The 25,561-nt window shown below is 42.7% G+C and overlaps 2 protein-coding genes across 4 annotated transcripts in view; both read right to left on the bottom strand.

Annotated features, from left to right (window-relative positions):
- tbc1d16 (TBC1 domain family, member 16) overlaps positions 1-10,970 on the bottom strand; it is a 38,395-nt gene extending 27,425 nt beyond the window's left edge. For 2 of the 3 annotated variants that reach the window (XM_050068631.1, XM_050068633.1), the window contains exons 1-4: positions 10,794-10,970; positions 3,455-3,667; positions 1,475-1,637; positions 197-505 (exon numbers count right to left, since the gene is read on the bottom strand). In XM_050068631.1, the coding sequence (XP_049924588.1) occupies positions 197-505; positions 1,475-1,637; positions 3,455-3,635 (653 nt within the window). In that variant the 5' untranslated portion in view covers positions 3,636-3,667; positions 10,794-10,970. Of the gene's footprint in view, positions 1-196; positions 506-1,474; positions 1,638-3,454; positions 3,668-3,871; positions 3,936-10,793 lie in introns of those variants that run through there. The other variant, XM_050068632.1, reaches the window with a different exon arrangement.
- Positions 10,971-11,838: 868 nt separating this feature from the next.
- gaa (alpha glucosidase) lies at positions 11,839-25,412 on the bottom strand. The gene is made up of 19 exons (XM_050068628.1): positions 23,252-25,412; positions 21,576-21,727; positions 21,048-21,213; positions 19,716-19,812; positions 19,459-19,578; positions 19,203-19,321; positions 18,804-18,935; positions 18,516-18,626; positions 18,310-18,423; positions 18,057-18,141; positions 17,723-17,840; positions 16,212-16,345; positions 15,359-15,510; positions 14,997-15,145; positions 14,753-14,894; positions 14,469-14,567; positions 13,492-13,656; positions 12,427-12,579; positions 11,839-12,237 (listed from the first exon to the last, which is right to left on the bottom strand). The coding sequence occupies exons 1-19, from the start codon at positions 23,756-23,758 to the stop codon at positions 12,172-12,174; spliced, it is 2,781 nt and encodes a 926-aa protein (XP_049924585.1). The 5' UTR covers positions 23,759-25,412; the 3' UTR covers positions 11,839-12,171.
- Positions 25,413-25,561: the final 149 nt, after the last annotated feature.

The following is a 25,561-nucleotide window of genomic DNA, read 5'->3' as shown; positions in this document are numbered from 1 at the left end:
GGATTGGAACAGCTGACAGCATGCCGTTAGAGCTCCACCAGAACTAATATGGGATTTAAATGAGTTTCCAATGAGTAAGGTGGACAAAAGGCACATGAAAAATAGTCATAATATTTTTTGTCGACTTAACTTTCCTACCGCTGAATGACAAAACAAAGAATAAACTCAACTCTGCCGTTTCAACCCGCTCACTGACCTGCTTTCGCTGTCCAGGAAGACCGAGCCGCTGCTTTCACAGAGGGCCTCGCTGACGGGGGACAGGCAGAACGGGGAGGAGAAGGTGTCCGAGTCCGAGCCCATGGTGCTGTCCCGGCTCACTTCGTCCGACAGCTCGCAGGAGCCCTCGTCGCCCTCCTCCCCCGCAGACGGCAGCTGCTGCTGGTGTGAGGAGGGATCTGCTCCTGCCTCCACCACCAGGCTGTGGCTCTCTGCGGAGGTGCTGCTGGTGATGTTCCTCTCCTCATCCTCATCCTCCTCCTGGGCTGCTGGGTGACGGGAGTGGGGTCTGGAGGGGACGGTTGGTTTAAAACATCATCAGTATCATGTGTAATACTGATAACAGGGCTGCGCACTGTCAGTCTCAGTGTAACAATGGTTTACATACTGCAACTACACGCTTTTTCTAATATGGAGTGTTTTTTAATACATCCATCACTGATTATTATTATTACAACAACACACTTAAACACTGTTTCTGTGCATCTGAGACATTTTAAGAGAGCTTGAGGATACACGTTAAAAGGTACACTATGCAGGATTTTCCTAATGAACAATGTAAAGACTTATACAGAGGTAATCCCTCTCAATCATCACTTATTCTGACCAACTAGAAGTGTGTGGTGGTGTATTTATCTGCAGACTCTGCCCCCTGCCTGTATTTGTTCTTATTTTGCTGTGTTCAGGACGTTCATGGGTGTGTAGGCCCCAGCCACCAAAAGCACGCAGGTGAGGACGGAGCGATTAGGTTTCAGCAGCATGCATGCAAGAAGAAGCTACAAAAATCGCATTATAGGGCTCCCACAAAACGCAAATAGCGAGGCACAACGCCAGGCGGACAAAGCCGACTCCAAAACAAGAGTCAATCTGGGTTTGGCTTTCACTATCATTTACACTGCTGGACAGGTAGGTGCCATCACTGTCACTAACACGGACAAATTTCAGAATAAAATCATGACAGTTTTACCTCATTTCGTGTGTGCTATCGTGATCTTGATCATTTGGTGTTCAAATTCTCAGCTCATGCAAATACTAAAGTTTAATGATGTGGACATTGTCAACAGCCAATAGCTTCGCTATGTGTGTGGTTGGCATTAGCTAGCTTGCTGAAGTATCTGCTTTCCCATTACACCAAATGCAACATTCCTACAACACTACAGTAGTTTGCAGTGTATGTCCAAGCAGTGTAGGGAGGAGAGGCAGAGTTTGAGTGTAACCTACAATTCCTGCACAGTGTACATTTAAAGACTTTCCCTACCGTCGGCCTCGGCGGTGTGCGTTCCTGCGTACAGGGGAGCTCTCTGGCGTGATGTAGCGCAGCGCCTCCTCATCCTGCCTCTGGATGCGGGAGTTGGGCACCCAGGTCAGAATCAGAGTGGTGCCCAGGCTCTCATCCTTCTCCGTGTGCACACACAGGTAGCCTGCAGGGGGCGACATAAAACCAAGGTTAAATTAGAAATAATTACGTTGAGGGGAAAAAAAACACTCAGGTGACATAAAAGGGAATGACAAAACTTTTTATAAGGAGCCAGCAGCTGCAACCCAAAGACAAACATGAAACCTGAGAGGAGATAAACACACAAAGAGATGATGACACACCCTGTGAGGTGAGGAACAACCTTGCTACACACACACACACACACAAATTAAGTATCAAAGGAGATAAGAAATGAAAAATCAAGTAGAAGCTGTTAGTGTTCATACCAGGGCGAGTTAAAAATGTAAACCAGCAACACAGGCCACTAATGCTCACAGTTTTAAAACCACACGGCCACAATCACACGTCCTTTACATGCATAAATAAGACAAGAAGACCAAGGAGAAGTGTCACTGTGTTACAGCAGCCTCAGTAAAAGGAGGAATACTGCATGTTTGGTTTTACAGAAGTAAAAGTGGAAGCACTATAAAAGCCTGTATAATGCTGACAGCAGGACATCTGGCCAACAGCTGTAAATAAGCCATGTGTTGTCGAGTCCTTTTTAATGTTAGCTTTTAGAAAGATCGACCTATATTTTACCATCATAATAATATGTGTAGTCATTCTACTGTAACTTTAGAGCAAGAGGCCTAGAATTACATTAAACAGTGTCATCTGTTAAATGTAATTTCATCATCAAATTTTATTCCATACATATTATTTTATTTTGCCCTTTAAACACTTTCTTATTTGTGTTTTTTTAATTGTTTTTTGTTTCTTTTTAGAGTTATTGGGATACCAATACCAGCATCAGAAATACCACCGATACTTCCTCGATGCTGGATCGGGTATCGACAAATCTATGCATCGATCTGATACAAAGCAATTTATGAATAAACCCTTAAGTAGTATCACACCTGCATAAAAACGCAGCTTTCTTGGAAGTTAATTCGCCGCTCTAAAACAGTAGCTGGTGCAGAAAGTTGCACTCCGCTGGCAACAAAAGTTAACATGAGCAACGCCATGGGTGGCACGGTGAAGCAGTGGTTAGCATTGTTGCCTCACAGCAAGAGGGCTCCTGGTTCAAGTTTGCATGTTCTCCCTGTGTCAGTGTGGGTTTTCTCCAGGTACTCCAGCTTCCTCCCACAGTCCAAAGACATGCAGGTTAATTGGTGACTGTAAATAGTCCGTAGGTGTGAATGTGAGTGTGAATGGTTGTCTGTCTCTATGTGTCAGCCCTGTGATAGTCTGGTGACCTGTCCAGGGTGTACTCCGCCTCTCGCCCAGTGTCAGCTGGCTTTTATATGATGTCTTGATGCTTTTTTGTCTTTGTGATTGTAGAGCAGTTTCAGGTCTTGTCTACACATGTACAGATATTTATGTAGACGGATATTTTCCTCTACGTTCTGGCCTCTCGTTCTGGCCTCTCGTCCACACTCAGAGTTTAAGGTCATTAAAACCGTTTCTCTGGACTGAAATGCCGAACTCAAGGCTTTAAAACGGAGTCCACAAACCAATGGGTGATGTCACAGTAGCTACGTCCATTAGTTACACAGTCTATGTGCTTTGCTCTACATATAAACTTGCAGAGTACAATGCCATTTGCGAACTGAAAAGAAAGTGTAATTCTGTTTGTGTATAAAAAAAGACAGAAAAACATGTTTGTGGATGGGACGCTGGTGAGGGATTGTCACTGCACTGTGAGCTTCACATTCAGTTCTTTCCTCATTAGTAACTTAGCCTAAAGGAAAGCTGGCCTGACATCTCCATTCACACCACACAGACACACAGCAGGAAAGATACTTCCAGCATCAGCCTAACCTGGGTGGTGCTCTGCCAGGCCAGGCAGGGGCTCTGCAGGGTGCACACAAACATTATTTTTGGAGAAGATGATCTCGCCATCCAGACCCGAGCGCATCGATGAGCCCCCCGCCCCGGGGTTAAAGGTCAGGAGGTCGGAGGCCTTGGAGGAGGCACGCCGCAGGAGCCGACCCAGAGACATCTCCTCAGGCGCCGGGACACTGGGCCCATCCTCTGAATATTTGGGAGTAGACAGGGGAGTTTCAGGCAGGGGAGGAAGGGAGGTCAGTCCAGGATAAGAACAGCACGGGAGTGTTACAGAGCAGGGAGAGACAAGAGTGGGGAGAAAAAAAAGGAGACATGACAGTCAGGTATATATTTTTGGGACAGTGAGACACACCTTGGCACTATAGGTATTTTTACACTATAGGACCTCACCTACACTTCACCTCCCCTGTCACATGTGTCCCTGTATTTACTGCAGTGTCCTCTCTGCAGCACACAGTCCCACAATCCCCTCTCCCCTCTGTACTTGTTCAGCATTTCCCTGAGCCACATTTTCTTTGCCAACGCCTCCACCTGCTAACACAAACACATTCACAGGATCTGTGGATACTGTACTGGTAGTGTGTAACCAAACGCGTCCCACCTTCTGTAAACAACACACACACACACACACACACACACATAGCAGTGTGTACACACACAAAGACATGTGCAAACACACTTCACTCCATCCGTGTGAAATTCCAAGCAGTTATCAGCAGCCAACAGATGTCATCGACAGCAGCACTGAACTGGGATCAGCGTGTCACGGTACCAGAGTTTAACTTGTCTGCTTCAGGAAGAAAGTCTCGTGTGATGTCGAGCAAAGTAAAAAGTAACACAGCTCTTTTGATGCAGCAGCACGGTGTGTTGTTGAGGGCTTTTCTCTTTGAAAAGGTTTGAAGGGAATCTTACTTTTCAGCCTCAAAGAACACTAAAAGCAACAAAAAAAAGGCAGACTTTTTGATCACCTCACACAGAACTCCTTTCATTTCCTTTCTCTCAGCTTCCACATGTGTTTGTTTGGACCCGCTTCATGTGTGTAACCTTGTTTTCTTGTTGGCTGAACACTGACATGTACTCCCCACTTCATCTGAGGAATGTTCCCTCCTTTTTCCTCAGAGGGCATGTTTACCTCTGCCTGATTAAGCAGGCACCCCGCTTCCTGATGCCAGGACCCAGACAGGAAGTCTGCTGGCACAAAACCCTGGCATGACCTGGGAGAGGAGGCTTACTGTAGGCCATCATTTGGTTTACATTTAAAAACGTTTGGGGGGTGTTTTATTGGCCAGAGTTTTACCATTTTCACAGTACATCTTGTAAATAGAGCTGCTGTTTCTTGCAGATGTCAATAACGTTGGGCTGCAACCAAGTTATTTTCATCTTTTTTTGATTAATGAATTAGTTGTTAGGTCGATGAACAGGGTTCCTACAGCTTAAGGCAACTTAGATTTAAGACTTTTTAAGACTCTTTAATGACACTCTAAACGAAATTTAAGACTAATTTTACAATAATCAAAATAAAAAATACACATGAATTTTTTCCCCAATTTTTTTGTTCCAGTGAAAATAGTTTGATAATCTACTTCAAATGTTGATTTTTTTAAACACTTTCTGGGCATGGTGTAGACGAGGATAGAACAGATTTGGAAAATATGTGGCATTTGTTGTCAGATTTTCTTGGCAATCTTGTGTTTTCCACTGCTTTGATTCCCATCGGTCCGAGTCTGAAAAACATTTTGCATCACATACACAGAGCCTCGTATGCACTGCCTTGCACTGGTTTCAGCCATGTTGCGAAATCTAGATTAAATAGCCAATTTTTGTTGACTTCTCCGTGGGAGCAGTGACTCTCTCGTCTGCTCTGAGCATCCTGGCTAGAAACAAAATACGAGCGTTAATGATTCCACTATCCTGCTCTGTGTGATGTTGATCCAAGGAGAATTCTGTAAATAATTAAAAAAGGGGGAGAAGACATTTTAATATCAATTAAGGCCTTATTTTTAGATTCATAACTTCAGTGCCTTTTAAGACTTTTTAGAATCAGCAGGAACCCTGTACAAAATGTCAAAAAATTGGGGGAAAAAACCCACAACTACAAAGTCTGAGAGCCCAAGTTACATGTCTAAAATCCCAAAATATTCAAATGTACTTAATATAACCAAACTAAAATGGAAAACTGTCACATTTAATAAGCTGGAGCCAGAAAAGGTTTTGCAGTTTTACTTGATAAATGACTGAAACAATTAATCAAAATTCAAATTAAAAAAAGTTCTGTTACATTTTCTGATGTTATATGTTTTCAGACTTTAAATTTTTGGAAAGAAGTCTGAAATCATGATAATCTAAAAACAAGCGGACAAAGTATTTGCTTGCCAGGTCATCATTCCTCTATCAACAAGCCACGACATTAGAGTACCACTCAATATTAGCTGCTGCCACTGGGCTATTTGCATAATAACTGCTTTAAATAGAAGTACACTGATCCACTTGTAAATAAGCCAAAGTGGACTAACGCAGTGTCTGCTTATTCTGACTCTACATTCCTGCAAGACAATGTGAAAAACATGCTAACTGAACATAATGACAGCCCGGGATCTTAAACATGACACACAGCTGTTTCCAGCCTCATAACAGCGATGACACTATTCACTGCTGCGCTGCTGTCCAGTGGTTATTTTGGTCTGTGTGATTGCAGGGCCACTCGGGTTAGTTTGATAGCACTCGTTCAGTCTACTCCTCCCTTCTCGCTCCATCTTTTATGCTGTCAACACCTCTGTGTGCTCACACACCGCCTCTCCCCTCTGACCTTTCACTGTTTTATCAAATGATTCACATCCTTGGGACATCCTAAACTCCAGTCTCTAACACGTCACATTTTTAACAGATTGCTTTCCAAAAAGAAAACTTGAAACCTACGCCATGGAAGTTCAGCCACGAGTACAGAAGCCACCAGAGTCTCAGCTTCTCACCTCTGGGCTACTTTAATTAAGTTGTCACGCTGACATTTGAATAGAGGAGCCATTACTGAAAACCCCCTTTGCATCTGTGCTGTATACTAACGTGCCTGGGGCAGCTGAAAGGAGACCAGCCATAGAGAAGCCTGAAAAACCAGGTTCTTGTGGATTCTGCAACGGCTGGGTAAGTTATGAGGAAACTTTTTGGGTGACTCACTGAGAGTGTGGGAAGCATGCGCGACATAATAAAGGAGGAAAAGTGTTAAAACGAGTTTCATGAAAGAAATACACTGTGTAACCTAAAATGTAAATACACCAATGTGAACAGGTGGCATACTTTTTCAAAACGGGGTATTAAACACAGAGCAACCCTACAACTGCCAGCTGATATTGTGTGATGCAACTTTGGCTTTTATTTGATGATTTTAATAAAGAAACAAAGGTGATAAAATACTCTGTTCTGGATAACGTGTGAAAGTGCGCTTAAAGTTGTTGCCTTGTCTGCACTCATAAAACTTACTAACACATAATGGGTGGATCTGCAAGGCGGTTGTATCAGCTGATAATATCTTATCTCAGATATACTGACATCAGCATAGTGTATTAGTCAACTGATGCGTAATAGGGCTGGGAGAAAAAAATCGATACAGCATATAGTGTAATATTTAAAGCGGCAATATTGTATCAATACAAGGACACCAAGAATTACTTTTTTATTGCATAAATTATTAATATTACAACTACAACTCTACGTTTTGGTGGCCTACTAGCATAATAAAATCAATTGCTTTTTCAGTCTTAACACATTTTGCTGCAATAAAAATTATTGACTTCAGAAACTTTACATTCAAAACATTATCTTATTAGCTAAAATAGATGTTCACAAAGTTCTCCTTTACGGACATAATTTGCCGTTGAAAAAAGGTAAAAAGAAAATCGCAATATATGTTATCGCAATCCTCAGCACATCACAAAACGTTTAAAATCACAATAATATTGTATCATAACTTAAGTATTGTGATAATATCGTATCATGAGGCCTCTGGTGATTCCCACCGCTAACAGGCAACAGGAAATTGCAGTACAGAAATGCAAAAGATCCTTGAAGTAGTTTAGAAACAGTAAAGCCGTGAAATAAATTGCCTACCAGAGCACTGACAAGTTCACTTTTCAACTATGAAATGTCCTGCTCAGTAAATACCGTGAGGGACCCTTATAAAAATTAATTGTTTATGGAAATTTAAAGGTCCAGTGTGTAGGATTTAGGGGGATATATTGGCAGAAATGGAATATAATGTATGTTTTCTTTAGTGTATATTCACGTGAAAATAAGAATCGCTGCGTTTTCGTTACCTTAGAATGAGCCGTTTCTACATAAGGAGATCACCATGCTGCACTGCCATGTTTCTACAGTAGCCCAGAACAGACAAACCAAACACTGGCTCAAGATAGGGCCCTTCACCTTTCGCATTTTTGCTTTGGCCACCGCAGTTAGCAGCCGCTCTGTGAGGAAAAACACTGATTCTAATGTGAAACTGCTTTACTCAGTGTTTTTAAATCACCAGGTCTGTTTGTTTTGGAGAAGAAGCGACCTCTGCGGTACAGAGCATAGATAAATGTCACTTTCAGTTCAGTTCTCTGTCGGGAAGGGCTGTCTGTTTCAAAAGTACCGAGCATATGACTGGATAAGGAACACTTACAATATACTGTTGTTGAGCACAGTTGCAGTCTGCAATCCTCTAGATGTTATCAAATCGCCCTAAATCTTACACACTGTTTCTTTAAGTCTGATGTAGTTTTAAACTGCACTTCACTGAAAAGTGCTTTTAATAATATTCCACCTCTTTTATATATGTAGTAGAAAGAATGCCTTAAAAACTCCCACACAATAATGCAATCCACAAAATACACACAAACACTACAAACTACAGCCTCAAAATAACCATAGACTTGATATATAGTATTACTAGAGCCTCACACAGTGACTAAGGGACTGTTCCTTATTTATGAGAGTGGAGAGGACAGTGCAAAAAAGGGAGAAGTATGTTAAATAAATTTTAAACACTGGGGAGGGGCTTATATTTTTTCTTCTGACTTAAGGGAGTTGGCATACAACTTTAAATGGCTTTACAAGCGGACCAGATCAAAAGCCTTGTGCGAGAAAGCTGCTCTTGATTGGTCAGAATTTCCATGCGGGAAACAGGAAGTAAACAAAACGTCGAAGAAGAGTTCACTTGCAAGATAAATGTGACACTTTCTAATGTCCCAATGGAGGGACAACTACGCAGGTTGATTATAGCGCTGGTCATCGTGGACTATATTGCTGTCATTGTTCATTTTAGTCAAACCATACAGTTTGAAAACGAGGCGCGGCTCCAACTAGAAAACAATGTTTTGATGCATTGGATGTGCTGAATGTGCATATTAAAGGAGCTATATGTAAGAAATCTAAAGCAAACAGTCATAAAATCCTCCTAATATGTCACAGAGACTAAGGAATAATGTTCATATAACATACTGATCTCACGGACAACAAAAGTACAGTCAGAATATTCGCATTTAAAAAACATTTTTACAGTCTGCAAATCATGTTTATGTTTTGAATTTGTGTTTTGGCCTGTTGCGCCACCCACCGCCGTCTACCAGTCACGCAGTCATTAGAGTCTCAGCATCAGTTACAGTTACGACTGAGCTACAGCACCACGGCAAGCACCATTAGCAGCGTCCCGGTACATAGCATTAGCAGCCGGCTCCTCAGCTGTATCCCGGCAGCAGCGTTAGCAGCAGAGAAGCCGGACTTGCTTGAACAATCCGCTGGAAAACCGAAGATCAAGGACGCGGCGATGCTGCCCTGCCATGGCAGCCACCCGTGGGCAAACAAATCAGTCTCCAGCGTGCCGCTGTCCAGCAACCTTGAATTTGTAGGGGAGGGGGTGCGGACACGACTCGTGGCAGTATTTTGAATTTGAGTGCAGTAACCGTTTTGGCCACATTCTTACTTTGAATTTGAGTGCAGTAACCGTTTTGGCCACATTCTTACATACAGCGCCTTTAAGGCAGTACAGGAGGAGGTGCACATTAATAATCCTCCAGGACTGTAACATGCTCATGTTTAACCCAAACAATGTGTCATGTGACTGCAGTTGGTTCAGATCAAGATCGGAAAACGTTCTCACCACAAACGAACCGCACCAGAGTTCATTTGCAACGGGACCGAGACCACCTCTTCAAGAAGGTCTCGTCCGGTTGTTTTGGTGTGCACCTGAGTGAGACTGCTGTGTTCACACCTGCCCAAACAAACCAAACTTAGGTGGCAAACGAACTTGAGCTCAATTGAACCGAACCAAACAGGGCAGGTGTGAAAGCACATTTAAACATCAAAGGGTAAGTTTTAAAAATCTAACAACTAATTTAACCCTCTGGAGTCCACGGACGCGCCGGTGTGTCCAAATCACATGAGCGATTTAAGATGACGAAGCAGTAAGACGCAGCCTCGCTGTGTAGCCGTTTCAACTTCAAACTATATACCAGTTTTGAATTGTGTTGCTAGGCACATTAAGCAGACTTTAGCAAAATAATTTACGCCATGCTTTTTCCTGAATATTGTCGTGTTTAGTTCAGGAAGAAACGGTAAACATGGGCTATGCTAAGGAAAGTGCTCAAGTTTTTTGTGCGTTTTTAGGTCCAATGTGTTAATACAGTATGACGAAATGAAAAAGTAACATCACACAGGTGAGGCTGTGCTGAAAAAAATGACACCAAGTCACTCAGGGAGACTCAAGAAAACATCTGTAGCTTCGGGGAGGGTCTAAAAAAAAAGTCACACCCCAGCCAACCCCTCCTCTGATAAATACAGAACAGTCCCTTAACTAGAATTGAAAGACAAGCCTGATGCAGGTGGCCTCTGGCTGTCCTGACTGGGGGTGAAATGCCTCCATATAGTAGCAGCCAGTGTAGCAGAGGCGTGCCATGATGTCAGGGGCTCCATCAGCCACACTGACAGGCAGCATCCATCCGCCTGACAGGAGCAGAGGGGAGGATGGGACATGTTTTTTTGCCACCACAGCACTATTTACACACAGGCCCACACTCATGCATGTGTGTCTTTCTGGCCCGAGCAGCTATCCGTACCGTCTTGAGCATAAATATTTTAGTTTAGCTGCCTACCGGCCGAAACGCTTTGCTAGTTACACTCCACGTTAACGAGCAACTTTAAAGTTTGTTTTAGCTAGCAGGAGGCGACAGGGTGACATTATCCGCTCGCACCGGAGAGATGTGTCCTCCTTGGCTGTTGGCATACACCTGTTTCAGCAGGAGAAATGAATGAAGAGCAGAAACGGGGGCCAAGCGGCTCTCACCTTCAGTCCCGCCGCAGAAGTCTACAGCCCGTGTCGGACATCCATCTCAGCGGGCAGCCGGGGACCAAGCAGCGTGTACCGGCGTCGTTTCACCGCCCTTTTCCCCAAATTTAGCTCAGCTGTTACGGACTGTAGTCTTGTTTGTATCCCTGTGTTTTCCGACAGTGACACCACACGTTTGACTGCTGCTCTTCCCGCAGCAAAAATGACACTTCCGGTTTGGACTTTCAAAGTAAAGTGTTCCATTCGACGACGACGGTGCTGGCCCTTTAAGACAATTTGCGGCGCTTTAATTTTTCTTCTTAACTCATATTACTTCCTTTAATTACTTGATCGTGTGTCTAACTTGACTCATCAGCTCAAGACCAATCCCCCAAATTCTGCTGCTTCCGGAACGTCAAAGGCTTTTTCTGTCATACAAACCGGGAATTTTAGATTTCAAATTGATAACACGGATTGACATCAGGGCATGAATGCACTTAAAGATATAAAGAAATCTATTTTACATCAATCAAAGTCATCATCAGACCCAGCCTACCTTAAAAATCTGACCCTCTTTCATCACAAGTGACGTTTTAAAGGTCATGGGCAGAAGCTTGCATGCAGTTGGTCCATCATCAGGACCACAGCTGGAGTCAGAGCATCTGCTCACACTGCTGCTGGATGCTTAAAACCTGCTTTACTAATAAATCATGTATCTCCTTTCTAAGTTATTACCACACAATTTACTGCCTGCACACTATAAATTGAGTTGTTTTGAATTTGTTGTAAAATTGGCTTGGGGATAGATTAAAAGAAAAAGAAATAATACCTTGTACAATTCACACTCATCCCCTGAAAACCCTTTGATGACGCTCAAGTGAATACAACAGCAGTGTCCTTCATAATACATAACACTTTTATGTGTATTATGATGATAAAAACTAATGGCACAAGTTGGTGTAATGGATTTCATTTCTGAAATGGCATCATCACAGAATCATAGCAAACAATAAAGAAATAAAGCCTTCTGATGAGCGCTCAAATGCAGTGCTTCAGACAATTGTGTTTTTTATTCACTCTTTATTTATTAACATATACAAACATTATTTAAAAAAATACACACATTACATTGTTTTTCTTTAGTCTGGCATTTAGCAGCAAATGTTACCTGAAGAAAACCTGATTCACATTTTCAAAAACCTGCGTACAAACTTCTACTTCCCAGTTTGGACAAAAAGGCAGAGCAAGCAGAAGGAGCGTCTTTGGGCTATGGGTGGCTGGGACTGCTGAGGGAAATCAGCCGGTGTCAGTGCAGAAAAATGCATCTGATCTTTTTAGCAGCAGTGAAAAAAATGCAAAGGCTTGCTATGATTCTTGGGTAATGAAGTTCAGTGCATCAGAGAGCCCACTGGACTGTGAACACTTCTGACATGGGCAAGGCCAGGCTGGTCACTGTCAAAACCTGAGGGAAGGAGAGACGTTTATATTCTTTGGCACAAAGACAGCGGGCAGTAGACGTGATGAGTACAAAGAGAGAACACACGGTAAATACATACAAAGGAGGAAACAGACAGGCTTATGTGTGGTATGATATTATCTTTCTGAGGAAGACAAACGTAAATGAAGGAGTGCTGAGTCACACAGAACTCACCTTGGTGTCACTGCGGTATGTAAAATCCCTGACTTTGTCCCCATTGGCTAACACATACAAGGGTGGTGAGGGCACCCCAAACACCTGCAGCCCCCCCAGCACCAGACCATCCAGGGCCCCGTTCAGTCTGAAGGGATCACTCACCACCTGAGACTGATGAAGACATTTAGGGACCATTTATGTTTTTGTCTTAATACACAAGGACAAGCTACTGTTGAGGTTTTTCAGCATTTAAAGGGACAGTTCATCCAGAAATCCAAATTACATATTTTGCCTCTTACCTGTAGTGCTATTTATCAGTCAAATTTGTTTTGGTGTGAGTTGTTGAGTGTTGGAGATATCAGCCGTAGAGATGTCTGCCTTCTCTCCAATATAATGGAACAAGATGGCACTCGGCTTGTGGTGCTCAAAGCGCCAAAAAATACATTTGAAAAACTCCTACATCCACTGAATGTATCACCGTGCAGAAGGAAGCGTGCATCTACTACTAGCTCACCTAGTACCGCTGAGCTAGCTAACGTTACAGCTCAGCAGAGAAGGATGCCGTTACTGTTTACATCTTGTGCTGTCGCAAGTACAATCCTCTTGTCCATGAGTAGACGCACGCTTCCTCCTGCGCGATGATATGATTGGCGGGTGTAGTTTGGTAGAAAGAAAATAGTTCCTACATGAAGCTGCTCACAACAAGGTCTGTGGATAATCTTGAGTAACCTGTTCATGATTTCTGGAAAGAGACATTACTGTTGTGTTTTTCAAATGTATTTTTTGACACTTTGAGCACCACAAGCCGAGTGCCATCTAGTTTTATTATAGTAGAGAGAAGGCAGACATCTCTGCAGCTGATATCTCCAACACCTGGCACCTCACACCAAAACGATCTAGATTGATTAACAGCACTACAGGTGAGAGGCATAATGTGTATTTTTAGTTTGGGGTTGAACTGTCCCTTTAAACAAAACTGAATCATCCAGTAAAGACACTTTTGAATCAAGTAGTAGTGCAGTAAAATGCAAAACACCACCTCATCAGCGTTCCCAATGCAAATACCACTCGTCTCCTCCCTACCTGTCCAGCAATGAAGATAATGTAACAATAATTTCCCATTTCAAAGGTGTCCAGACTGTCCCCGTCATCCCAGAACAAGTCGCCCCAGGCCCAGCCGCCCGCTGACAGAGCCACCGTCAAGAAGAAAGGGTTCTTGCGTGAGGCTGCGGTTGTCAAAGCAGGTTCCTTCACGAGAAAAGGCAGATCAAAGAAAACATAATGAAATCATACAAAATGCACTCTCCTCTTCTAAGTGTTTTGGCTTGTTTTCAGCTTTAAGACGTCAGTCAGGATGTCATGACAGTTATAGTTCAACACAACATTTGATCATGCACGTCCATGACACAGCCATGTTATTGATATCTAAGGTTACTGCTTAAATAAAGGGGTGACAAGTATGCTTGCACAGTGGCTAAAAAAAGCTACTAGAATTTAATCTACAATATACAGTATATCAACTGGGCCAAAATTTCAATCTTCTGCCAAGGTGCTGCATAGATTACAGTATCAAACAAAGCCTGACACCATGTTCACACTGGACATGGAAGTGTACTGATATGTCAGTTGTTGCTTGGCCATTCACACCAGAATAGCATTTCTCCATGCCAGCAAGCGATTCTGCTTCTCTGTTCTTTACGCTTTTTCAGTGCTTTCACGTCCAGTGTGAACCTGCCATAACAGCACAAACTGATGTACTGCACTAGTGGTAGCAAACTGTAATATCTGAATGAACAGTTCTCCAAACACTGGTACATACTGCTTGTTGATTTTACAAAGACCTCCTCAAACATGATTCAGCTAAACAGAAGCAGGAATTATAAGAAGGAACTCTAAGTACTTGATTCACCTGTTTGAATTATGTATTGTTGCTTCCCCCCAATCTTCAAATATTTTATTAATAATTCATCCCCCACATTTTGTCTCCTGCTGAACCAAAAAATGACACAGAAAGTGCGAAGATCAGCAGAATGAGCTGCATGTTGGCAGCAGACACCCACCTGCTGGGGGATAATGTGTCCTTCCCTTACGTGGATGTTGATGGTGTCCAGAGGGGCGGGCAGGAGCAGATACTGACCCTTACTGTAGAAAGGCTGACCCTAGAGAGCAAAACACAGATGACCAGAACCCAAAGGGAAACAGGGGAACACTTCAGTCATGCGTTACCACAGAAAGCATCAAACATGGTGACTCAAATATGATTGAAGTTTGCCATGAACTTTGGTTTAAAGCTTATATATGCCAGTGGTGCTGTGATACTATGGTATAGGGTTGAGCGACTCACATTGTGCAGGCTGTACCAAGTGCCAGGGGGCAGGTAAGCGGCCAGCTCTACTGCCCCTTGCTCTAACACTGGGCTAATGAGGAGTGAACTCCCCCACAGGAACTGACGGTCTATGGTCTGACAGTTAGGGTCAGCAGGAAACCTAAGAGGGACGGACAGATGAATGTTAAGGAAAGTGAAGCATGTGTTGTCCAAATCATTTCATTTACATGGGACTATAGAGGAGAGAGGACAGGACACATACTCCATGAAGAGAGGTCTGGCCACAGTGTCAGCAGACGTGTGTGCATGATGAAAGAGTGTGTAGAGGAACGGGAGGAGGGAGTAACGAAGGTTCAGTGCACTCCGCATGGCTGCCTGGGCCTTCCGTCCAAATACATAGGGCTCCTGAGGCTGAGGGACACATTGAAACACACAGACAATGACGGGATATAGAGTTACCTCAATTCATAATACATGAAACAGACTGCTCTAGACGCAGTGGAAAAAACAAAGGGCAGACACCTACATCCTAAAAACAAATGACTCAGTGAATCACACAGGTTAGCAAACGGATACAACTGTACAAGTACACAGAGAAACACACAAACAGTGTCTCTGTCTCACAGTGTTCAGGTTGTCATTGTGGTTTCTCATGAATGGGTAGAAGGCCCCGAGTTGCATCCAGCGCACACACAGTTCCTCAGTGGTGTTTCCTTCAAAGCCACAGATGTCTGCCCCCACCAGGGGCACCCCGAACAGGTTGAACTGCAGCACCGCTAGGAGGGGGACAGGTGTCAAAAGGTCAGTCTGAAACCATTAAATGATCTACTGTAAAATTCGGAATATAAGTCGCACTGGCATATAAGTCGCAGTCTATTTTTTAAGGTCTCAAACAGGGAAAACAAGGTTTTATATTATATTTGTTAATAAAAACGTTATACAAGTTATTCCTACACTGTTTCCCTTTATTTTTTAATTTGAAACACATTCAAAACACAATAACCTCTTAAGCAGCTTTGGTTACTTTTCAGATTGCAATATTCCAAACAACCTCTTCAGGAAATAAAATTATAATAACATCTGAGCCATAAAAATGAGTTTAAATTAACGTTAAACTTCTTTTTTCTCTTTTTTTTTCATGCATGTCTCTGTGACAGTATGGCGGCTTGTTCACTGGCTGGCTATGATGTCCGTCACAAATCTTTAGCTATGTAGCGCCATCTTGTGGGTCAAATTACCTATGTCAGCATTTACCTTGGTCTATAGGTCGCACCGGTCTATAACCCGCACCCAACTTTTTAGATGAAAAAAAGGGGAAAAAAACTGCGACTTATACACCGAATTTTACGCTAATTGGTCAAAGTGTGGTCTCTGGCCAATATTCCGCTGAATATTCACATGCATTCAGACGTCTGTGACAATGTTTGAACATATAAAACAACACAGAATTAACTTTTCAGAAGCTAAAGCTCCTCACCTGGGATGGAGAATCGAAGCTGCTCCCAGTCGCTCCTGACGTCTCCTGTCCACACTCCAGAGAAGCGTCCGATGCCAGGGAAAGAGGAGCGAGACAGGACGAAGGGTCTCTTCTCTCGTACTTTCACAAGAGCACTGCAGACGGCAACCGACCCCGGGATGTAAACAGTATACAGAGCAAATAATAAAAGAACAACTTGGTCAATATATGCTGTATACTCAGCTCAAAATTGAAACTGTTCTCACAGACGGTCTGTACTTCTACATCTTTTACGATTTTAAAACACCCAATAAACACACTGGCAACGACACAAGAGCAATTTAAATTTCAATGAGCTGAACCATTTCTTAATACCACTACTTAATACCACTACTTACACTAAGCTACGCTAAGCTTTTAAGCTTGACAGGAAGGTAAAAACATGCATGACTACCCTGTCAAAAGACTTTTTTTCTTACAATAGTGTGTTATCACTGTGCTGTAGCGCTGATGGCTTTCATAAAATAGATGCTAATTGCTAACAAATCATTACTTAATTTTATTCTGCTACTCCCACTGAAATAACACTACCCCTGCAAAACTAGCTCTGCAAACTGCATGTGATCAGTGCATGGTCTAACCCACTGGTTCCCAACTTGGGGGTCCCGACCCCTTCTAGGGGTCGCCAACGCTTCACAGTGGTTGACAAAGCCTTCTTGATTTTAAAGGGTGTAAGAAAACAGGTCTGTATCTGAGCATTTCATTCATTTCTGTGGCAAAATTAAATGAAATTGCTATCTTTAAAGTTTAGGATATGATTCAAGATATAAACTGGGAGGAGAAAACTGAGTTTGACCAAAAAAAAAAAGCCTAATTATATATGATCGTTAAAACTTAAAGAAATTGCAATGTGCAAAATTCACGAGAAATAATCTTCTTGACATTCACTGAATTAGCTCGTTTGACACAAACTTCCTGCAGTTATTGCACACACTATTTGGGTTAATTGTACAGTTTATTAGCTGTTATGTACTGTTATTGTTCATTCATTCATTCATTCATCTTCTAACCGCTTCATCCTCTTGAGGGTCGCGGGGGGGCTGGAGCCTATCCCAGCTGACATCGGGCGAGAGGCAGGGTACACCCTGGACAGGTCGCCAGACTATCGCAGGGCTGACATATAGAGACAAACAACCATTCACGCTCACATTCACACCTACGGACAATTTAGAGTTATCAATTAACCTAGTCCCCAATCTGCATGTCTTTGGACTGTGGGAGGAAGCCGGAGTGCCCGGAGAGAACCCACGCTGACACGGGGAGAACATGCAAACTCCGCACAGAAGGGCTCCCACGCCCGGGATCGAACCGGCAACCCTCTTGCTGTGAGGCGAGAGTGCTAACCACCACACCACCGTGCCGCCCACTGTTATTGTTGTGAACTGAATATAAAATATGTCACTTAGTCGGACTAAATGACAGAAAAAAAAAAGGGTCCCCTAAGGAAGAAGATTGGGAACCACTGGTCTAACCTGTGCGTAGCATAGGCTTCTGTCAGTCCGTACATATTGTGCAGGTTGTAGTGAGTGGACAGCTTCTGCTGAGCCGACATGCAAAGAGTTCCCGAGTTCAACTGGCCTCCAACCACCCCTGTTAATGTGACAGTCAGAGAGACACACAGGCTTCAAATGTATGCAACTTATGTAGCAATGAACAGATCAGTTATGCATTTATAGTCATTTACACAGCATCTTGCACAATAGCCACATATGTGCTTTAATGCGTGGACCAACTATAAATGTAAAACCAGTAATGTTTGTGTGCCTTTACATACTAGTAATGCATGACGCTGAATCAAGCACTTACTGGGCGTGTAGGGCGGGTGCTCAAGATCATTGTCAGGACAGCCCTCCACTGAGCCCTGCACAAAACTGGCTGGTTCATTCATATCCTGGGTGAAGCATGGCAGAATAACAACAGAGGATAAGTTATTCTATGTGTGGTTTTTAGGTGAACACAACACAACCTCTCATGTGCATGAAAACCTGACATACCTGATGTCATAGTGTTTGTGTCAGTGGCTAAATGACCTGTGCTCTGTGTGGGTGTCAATACTCACAATCCACAGACCGTCCACAGGAACTTTAGAATGAAAATCTCTGATGCAGTCCTCCCACCAGCGTCTGGTCTCTGGGTTGGTGAAGTCAGGGAAGGCTGTTGGGCCCGGCCAAACCTAGACACACAGTATGGAAGTGTGCAAAATGTGCATGACGTACACACAACACAATGGGACAACACAACGCATGGGAGAAAAAGAAGGCTAACCTTCCCTATCAGTACGTGTCCTGTGGCATTTTTAATAAAGACGTCTCGTTTCAGTCCATCATCAAAAGGCGAGTAAGTTCCAGGAGGGCTGGTGCTGCTGATCCCCGGGTCCTTACACAGAAGCAGGAGAGCGCCACTCAGTCACAAGTTAAGAGAGTTTTGCTGCCATCTACTGCTCATTTAGAGAATTACAACATCTTAGACCCAACTAAAACAACTGACATTAAAGCTGACAGTTCAATCAGCATCATCAGTCGGAGAGGTCTTTTAAACTTAAAGATGTCGCACCAGGATAAGGATGTACTTCATGCCTCCCTTATGGAATTCCTCCACCATCTCTGGGAGGTCCCCGAATCGCCAGGGGTCAAAGGTGAACACCCTGCGCTTATTTGCATAGTCCAGATCATTCCACTGCACATCCTGATGAGGAAAAAAGTAAAAATAATCTCAACTGGATGTCAGTATTGTCCACTGCTGATGAGAGCTGAGGATGTCTCAGAAAATTTTCACATCAGTGAATACTAGTTGGACTTTTGTCAAAATTAATACTGGCAATTTTCACACATTGACAGATTTCTTAATATAGTAAAAGTTGTACACAATAAATGCACATACGTGAGAAAAAAAAATTCTGTAAGTTGCTATAATTACTTCCATTTTACAGAGCTTTGTGAGTGCTTTGTTTACCATGGGGAATTCTGCATCGTGCATGCGCTGTGCCACACGCCGGGTTGTCTTAGTGGTCGTGTAACCCCAGCGACACAGATGAAAGCCCAACGACCAATAGGGAGGCATCATAGGATACCCTGGGGATAGATGAATGGCAACAGGAAAACGCATAAACACACTCTTTATCAGGTTGCCTCGGCACTCCTTCAAATATACAGCACACACAGTGACAAGCTTTTACAGGTAACTGAATGTCATCGCTGCTAAGACATACCAATGACCTGGAGGTACTGTCGTATTACGCTTTGAGGGTCAGGACCCAAGAAAACGTATAGGTCCAGGACTCCACCGATCGCCACCCAGGTGAGAGCAGGGGTCGGCTGCAACGTCACCTCTGCAGACACATTTGGAAAGGCATTCAGAAAAAATAAGCATTCTCATATGCTAGTTAAAATCATTCTGTAATGAAAATAATGACAAAAATTACACTGGGATGCTGCGTGTGTCTTATTGGAAAAGATAGCCTGGTACCGATTGCATTGCTGTTGAGAAGGAAAACTCCATGTGCCAAGCCGTCGTCCTCCTGTACTATGTAGAATGGGTGGGAGCCGTAGAGGTTAGCATCAGCCTGTAGAGAAAGACAAGTGTTAACATTTAGACTTGAACACACAACAGGAAAGAGGTAGAAATGACCAAAATGTGACTGTTCTGCAGATACAGCTTGATTAAAAATGTTGTAGGTCCAAATTTTTTTCTACTCTGGCTACAGTATGAAATCATAGCATGTCAGATTTGTTTCTACAGTCATCTGCTCCAGGCACGCTACTGCAAGTGTTTACAACACATAGCCAACAATGCTAAATGAAGCTACATGCTAGTGTCAGGAAAACATCTAAACTTGGGTGCAGATATTTTAGATTTTCCCCTGATTTCGGATCAGTTTCCGTCTGGAAGACGTTGGGTTGTCCATCCATTCATCCATTTTCATCTGTTTATACAGGGCCAGGTCGCGGGGGCAGCAGGCCAAGCAAAGCACCCCAGACATCCCTCTCCCCAGCAACGCTTTCCAGCTCCTCCTGCTGGACCCCAAGGCGTTCCCAGGTCAGATGAGATATGTAATCCCTGCAGCGTGTTCTGGGTCTACCCCGGGGCCTCCTACCAGGGGGATGGGCCTGAAACCCCTCTAACAGGAGGCACACAGTTTGGCATCCTGATCAGATGCTTGAACCACCTCAACGGACACCTTTCAACGCGAAGGAGCAGCGGCTCTTCTCTGAGCTCCCTCTGGATGTCCGACAACATCTAAACTTGGGTGCAGATGTTGTAGATTTTTCCCCGATTTTAGATCAGTTTCCTGCTGGAACATGTTGGGTTGTGGTTTGAGGATTTTAATGGTGATTTTTCACAGTAAAAAGTGCCACTTTTCTCTGTTACAGTCACTCCCCTGGCTGAAATGACGGTGCCGAGATGTCAGAATACAGAAGACCCGGAAATGCTGACCAGTCAGAGCAGATTGGGTTTTTTTAGGAGGGAGGCTAAAAGAGACAGGTGCTAAACGGAGCATTTCAGACAGAGGGTGAATACAGGTGTTCCAGCACAGACAGTTTGGGGAAAATAAAAAGTTTTTTGAACATTAAAGCATGTAAACATGTTCTAGTAGAAACCTTAATTAAATACTATGAACTTAAAAAAGGAGCATGAGTTTTAAGTTTTGATTTATGTAGGCTCTGAAGACTGGAAGAGGTCAAACTATCCATTTCACCAAGACAGAGAAAAATAAACAATTTGTGCAGCATGACCCTTCTGATTTTCCCTTTAGAGGGGTTCTGAACCTCAGGTTGGGAGCAACTGCAACAGACTCACATGAGGCGCCGTGTCTCTGTTCCACAGTGTCAGAGAAGTCCAGTTAAGGTCCAGGAGGAGGGAGGTGTAATGCTCCCCGAGGCCAGACACAAGGGGAGAGGCCAGTGCGGTCGACAGCTGCAGGTACTGGTCAGCAAACAGCAGCGGAGCTACCGTGGTATTCACACTGGACAGGCGGGACACAGAGAACAAACAATGATGCACTTCATGATGATCATGATGAAGACAATCATCACACCACCGGTCATTTTGCGCAGTTGTGTTATCTGTGACTAATAAGATAAAATCAGACAAGAGAAATGTTCGTGCTCCAGATGCTCAGTATAAAAATGAAATAAATACTGTATATGTCTTTGCCTATATTTTTGTATTAATGCATTATTGCACCTGAACTTTTATCGATGGACGGCACAAGCTGACTAAATACGAGTCAGTACATGTCAGATATTGATGGACATAAGTAAGACTATATAGATGCCATCCATATAATGCATCCTATATAGACTGAAACCGAGACGAACTACTCACATCACCCTTCCATTAGATTTTCGCCGCACTATGAGGCCAAATGGGTCAGAATGGTATTCAGTGGTGTAGAGGGCTTCTTGGGGGTCAGCTTTGCTCTCAGGAACACCAGCTGGGAGTTTCACCTCATATCGCTGAGACGATGGGTCCTTTAACTTTAGAGAAAACAAGTGTCAATTTTTTAACCAGCACTTGCAAAGCACACCTAATAAACAGTGTTTAAAGAGCAGTAAGTGTGATCTTATACATATGATTTTTAGTGAGTCATTCACACATATTTTCAAACAAAACCACTGCAAAACCCCAGCAAGTTTCACATTAAGATATTCAGATCTACATTTTCTACATGAACATAATAAATCACTGAGAAAGACGTTTACTGGAGAAATCCAAGTATATACTAAAAACGACTCCATCTTACCTTTTTCCTAGGCTTTTGTGACAAAGTTAGCAAATGTAAATCAGCATCAAACATCCATTACAAATGTTTGATTATCTGTACACCATAATATTTCATGTTTCTGTTGAGCTGTTTCATGGATAATAAACTCACTTAAATCATCAGTATGTACAACACAAAAGACATTAGGACTCGCTGTCCACCTCTCCAAAATCACACAGCTCACGCAATCTGTTTTCCTCCCAGATATTTTTGAATCTGCCAACCTAAATAGTGAGACGAAGACATACACTCACCAGCCACTTTATTAGGTACACCTGTTCAACTGCTTGTTAACGCAAATAGCTAATTAGCCAATCAGGTGGCAGCAACTCAATGCATTTAGGCATGTAGACATGGTCAAGACAACCCGCTGAAGTTCAAACCGAACATCATGATGGGGAAGAAAGGTGATTAAAGTGATTTTGAACGTGTCTGCAGAAGACCATCTCTGAACAAACAACACGTCAGACCTTGAAGCAGATGGGCTACAGCAGCAGAAGACCACACCAGGTGCCACTCCTGTCAGACAACAACAGGAAACTGAGGCTACAGTTCACACAGGCTCACCAAAACTGGACAATAGAAGATTGGAAAAATGTTGCCTGGTCTGATTTTTGCTGCAACATGAAAGCATGGATCCATCCTGCCTTGTATCAACGGTGGGGGATATTTTCTTGGCACACTTTGGGCCCCTTAGTACCAACTGAGCATGGTTTAAACACCACAGCCTACCTGAGTATTGTTGCTGACCGTGTCCATCCCTTTATGACCACAGTGTACCCATCTTCTGATGGCTACTTCCAGCAGGATAACGCACCATGTCACAAAGCTCAAATCATCTCAACATGACAATGAGTTCACTGTTCTCCAGTGGCCTTCACAGTCACCAGATCTCAGTCCAATAGAGCACCTTTGGGATGTGATGGAACAGGAGATTCTCATCATGGATGTGCAGCCGACATATCTGCAGCAACTGTGTGATGCTATCATGTCAATATGGACCCAAATCTCTGGGGAATGTTACCAGCACCTTGTTGAATCTATGACACCAAGAATTGAGGCAGCTCTGAAGACAAAAGGGGTCAGACCCTGTACTAGCAAGGTGTACCTAATAAAGTGCCCGCTGAGTGTGTTTTGCTCTTGCAATACATTTCCCATTCAAACTATATTACAGTCACCAATACTTCATACACAAATCAACAGGTTGCAGTGGAAAAGCAGAGTACTGGGTACTCACAGTGATGTGTAGGCAGCCTGCAGTCTCTTCTATGATTTCTAGGTGCAGAGTGGAGATATCTCTGGGGAGATATGATGGGGTTGCACGAGTCAGGGTAGCCTCCTGGCCTCGCCTGGTGGGAGTGAGGGGCCCCATTTCGTAGCCAGGGTACAAAGTGGGGTAGAAGCACGTAGGTGGTCCTGCAGAGTTAGGCAGTGGGACATAGCAGCATCCCCTCTCCTCACACTCTGCCTGGCTGAGCACCCTGTCCCTGGCACAGTCAAACCTACTCTCTGGAGCCATGGTGCATTTACTGTCTCTGGAAATGTCAGTGTCTGTGGAGCTTTCTGGGTGCACAACATTGTTCTGTAGTGTTACTGGATTATTATTAACAAGTCTTTCATGTGCTTTGGTTTTACTTTGCATGGTACTGACTGATCTAACCAGTCTGGGGACATGGTTAGACAAGCACAAACATGTTAGGTTGAGGAGGAGCACGGCTACAGCTACATTAGTCGACAGACCCATAGCCTCGTCAGAGATGCTATGTCTGGTTAAAGGGCATTTAAGGCGAGCTCTGCATAAACATACACTCCTTACCGTGCTAATGATGTAAATATTCAATAAAAGAGTACGGTTTACTCACTACAGACAGCCGACATGAACATATAGCTAATGAATTATCACTTAACGTTACACTCACAGTGAAGTTTATTTTGTTGACGTTGAACCGTTTTTTTCTGGCTCTGTAGCAGCGTCATAAGTTAGCCGTTAGCTTTCGAGCAGTTCAGTGTCGGAGCTCTTATTTAGCATTTCCTTCCAACCAAGTGGCAGATAAGATATGTCGCAAGGATGAGGAACGAGAAGAGTTTTAGTCGAGAGGAATTTTAGTGAAATAATAAGTCTACAATGTAATAACGTCTGTAAAAGACGGAGCAAAGTGCAGGCTAACATCAAACTAAGGCAAGCATACTAGGACAAAAGTGCTAAAACTTCTGCCGTTACTTCTCCTCCCTCTCCTCTCGAGCTTCTTTGAGTCAACGAAAATAACGTTATTTTAGACTTAAAACATGTTTCCTTCACAAATGTAGATGGATTTGCATCAGAAATTTTGATTTTAATTATATCTACTGATGATTAAGTCCTAATTCAGAAACATTTGCTTTCACACATGTTGCAGAAATAGTATGTGCCATTAATTAAACTTGGGGGACATTTTTGATTCTTGTCCTACATGTCTGAAAACACTAATTGCTTACTAATTTTAATTTGTGAAATTTCTAAATAAAAAAAAAAAAAGTTGTTTTTATACTTATCTGCACTTAAGATGTATTAATTTCGTACTGACTTAAAATTTTAATCAAGGAAAAAAAATCTACAGGCTAAAAAGAGAGCTATTAAAAACAAGATCCATACTGTGATATTTGGTTTCCTGATTAATGGCCACACTAACATCAATATTGTATACGTCAAACATTAAAATGATGTAATACTTTGGTCTGAATGATCTCTACTGATGGTCAAGTCCTAATAGGCCCAATAAAAAATACATTCACGTGTTGCAGAAATAGTATCAGCCATCAGCTAATAAAAAAAACACCTGTAAATCTGATGACCAAATAATAATTTAACTGACTTACCTACACTGACAGAAAATTTCCTTTTGTGTTTAGCCATATCAAAGCCACAGCCATTAACTTGGGATACAGTTTTGATTCTTATCATGTCTGAATTCACTGCGAATGGTCACTCACTGTTAGGCATGAATTATCTCAAAATTAGGTTGTTTTCATTCTTATCTGCACTGAAGATGTAGTAATCCCAAATTGACTAACCTAACTTGATGTACTATCAAAACAAAACCTGGTCTGGTCTAGAATGCTCTAAACTTGAACTAACATCAAACAGCTCCATTTATGCACAACTTTCAGTGGCTTTATGTGATTTTATAATACATTCAATAATTAATAATAAAGCACTGACACTTACGACCCTTTACCTTTGGAACAACTTAACAGTTGTCATAATTTTACTTCAACTGTAAACACTGCAGAGTTGTAATGTATCATTTAAAAAATACTTGAATTTATGTGCACCGACTTTACTGTTAAAAAGTTTTCACGTTATTTGGACAGTGTTAATATTATTAATTAAAAAGCTTGATGTGAAGTGTTAATTTGTGTTTATTTTTAGAGTACAGGCCTAACATGTCTGCCTTATAAAGTTTGCCAGTTGCTGTAAATTCATATCTTCATCCTAACGACCACTACTATCAATTGAACTTTAAAGGTCGATGTAGATTGTTCAAGAAGTTACAACAAAACACTGACA

This window comes from Epinephelus moara, chromosome 18 (assembly GCF_006386435.1).
Source record: "Epinephelus moara isolate mb chromosome 18, YSFRI_EMoa_1.0, whole genome shotgun sequence".
NCBI lineage: Eukaryota > Metazoa > Chordata > Actinopteri > Perciformes > Serranidae > Epinephelus > Epinephelus moara.
This window is presented reverse-complemented; position numbering and strand designations above follow the sequence as displayed.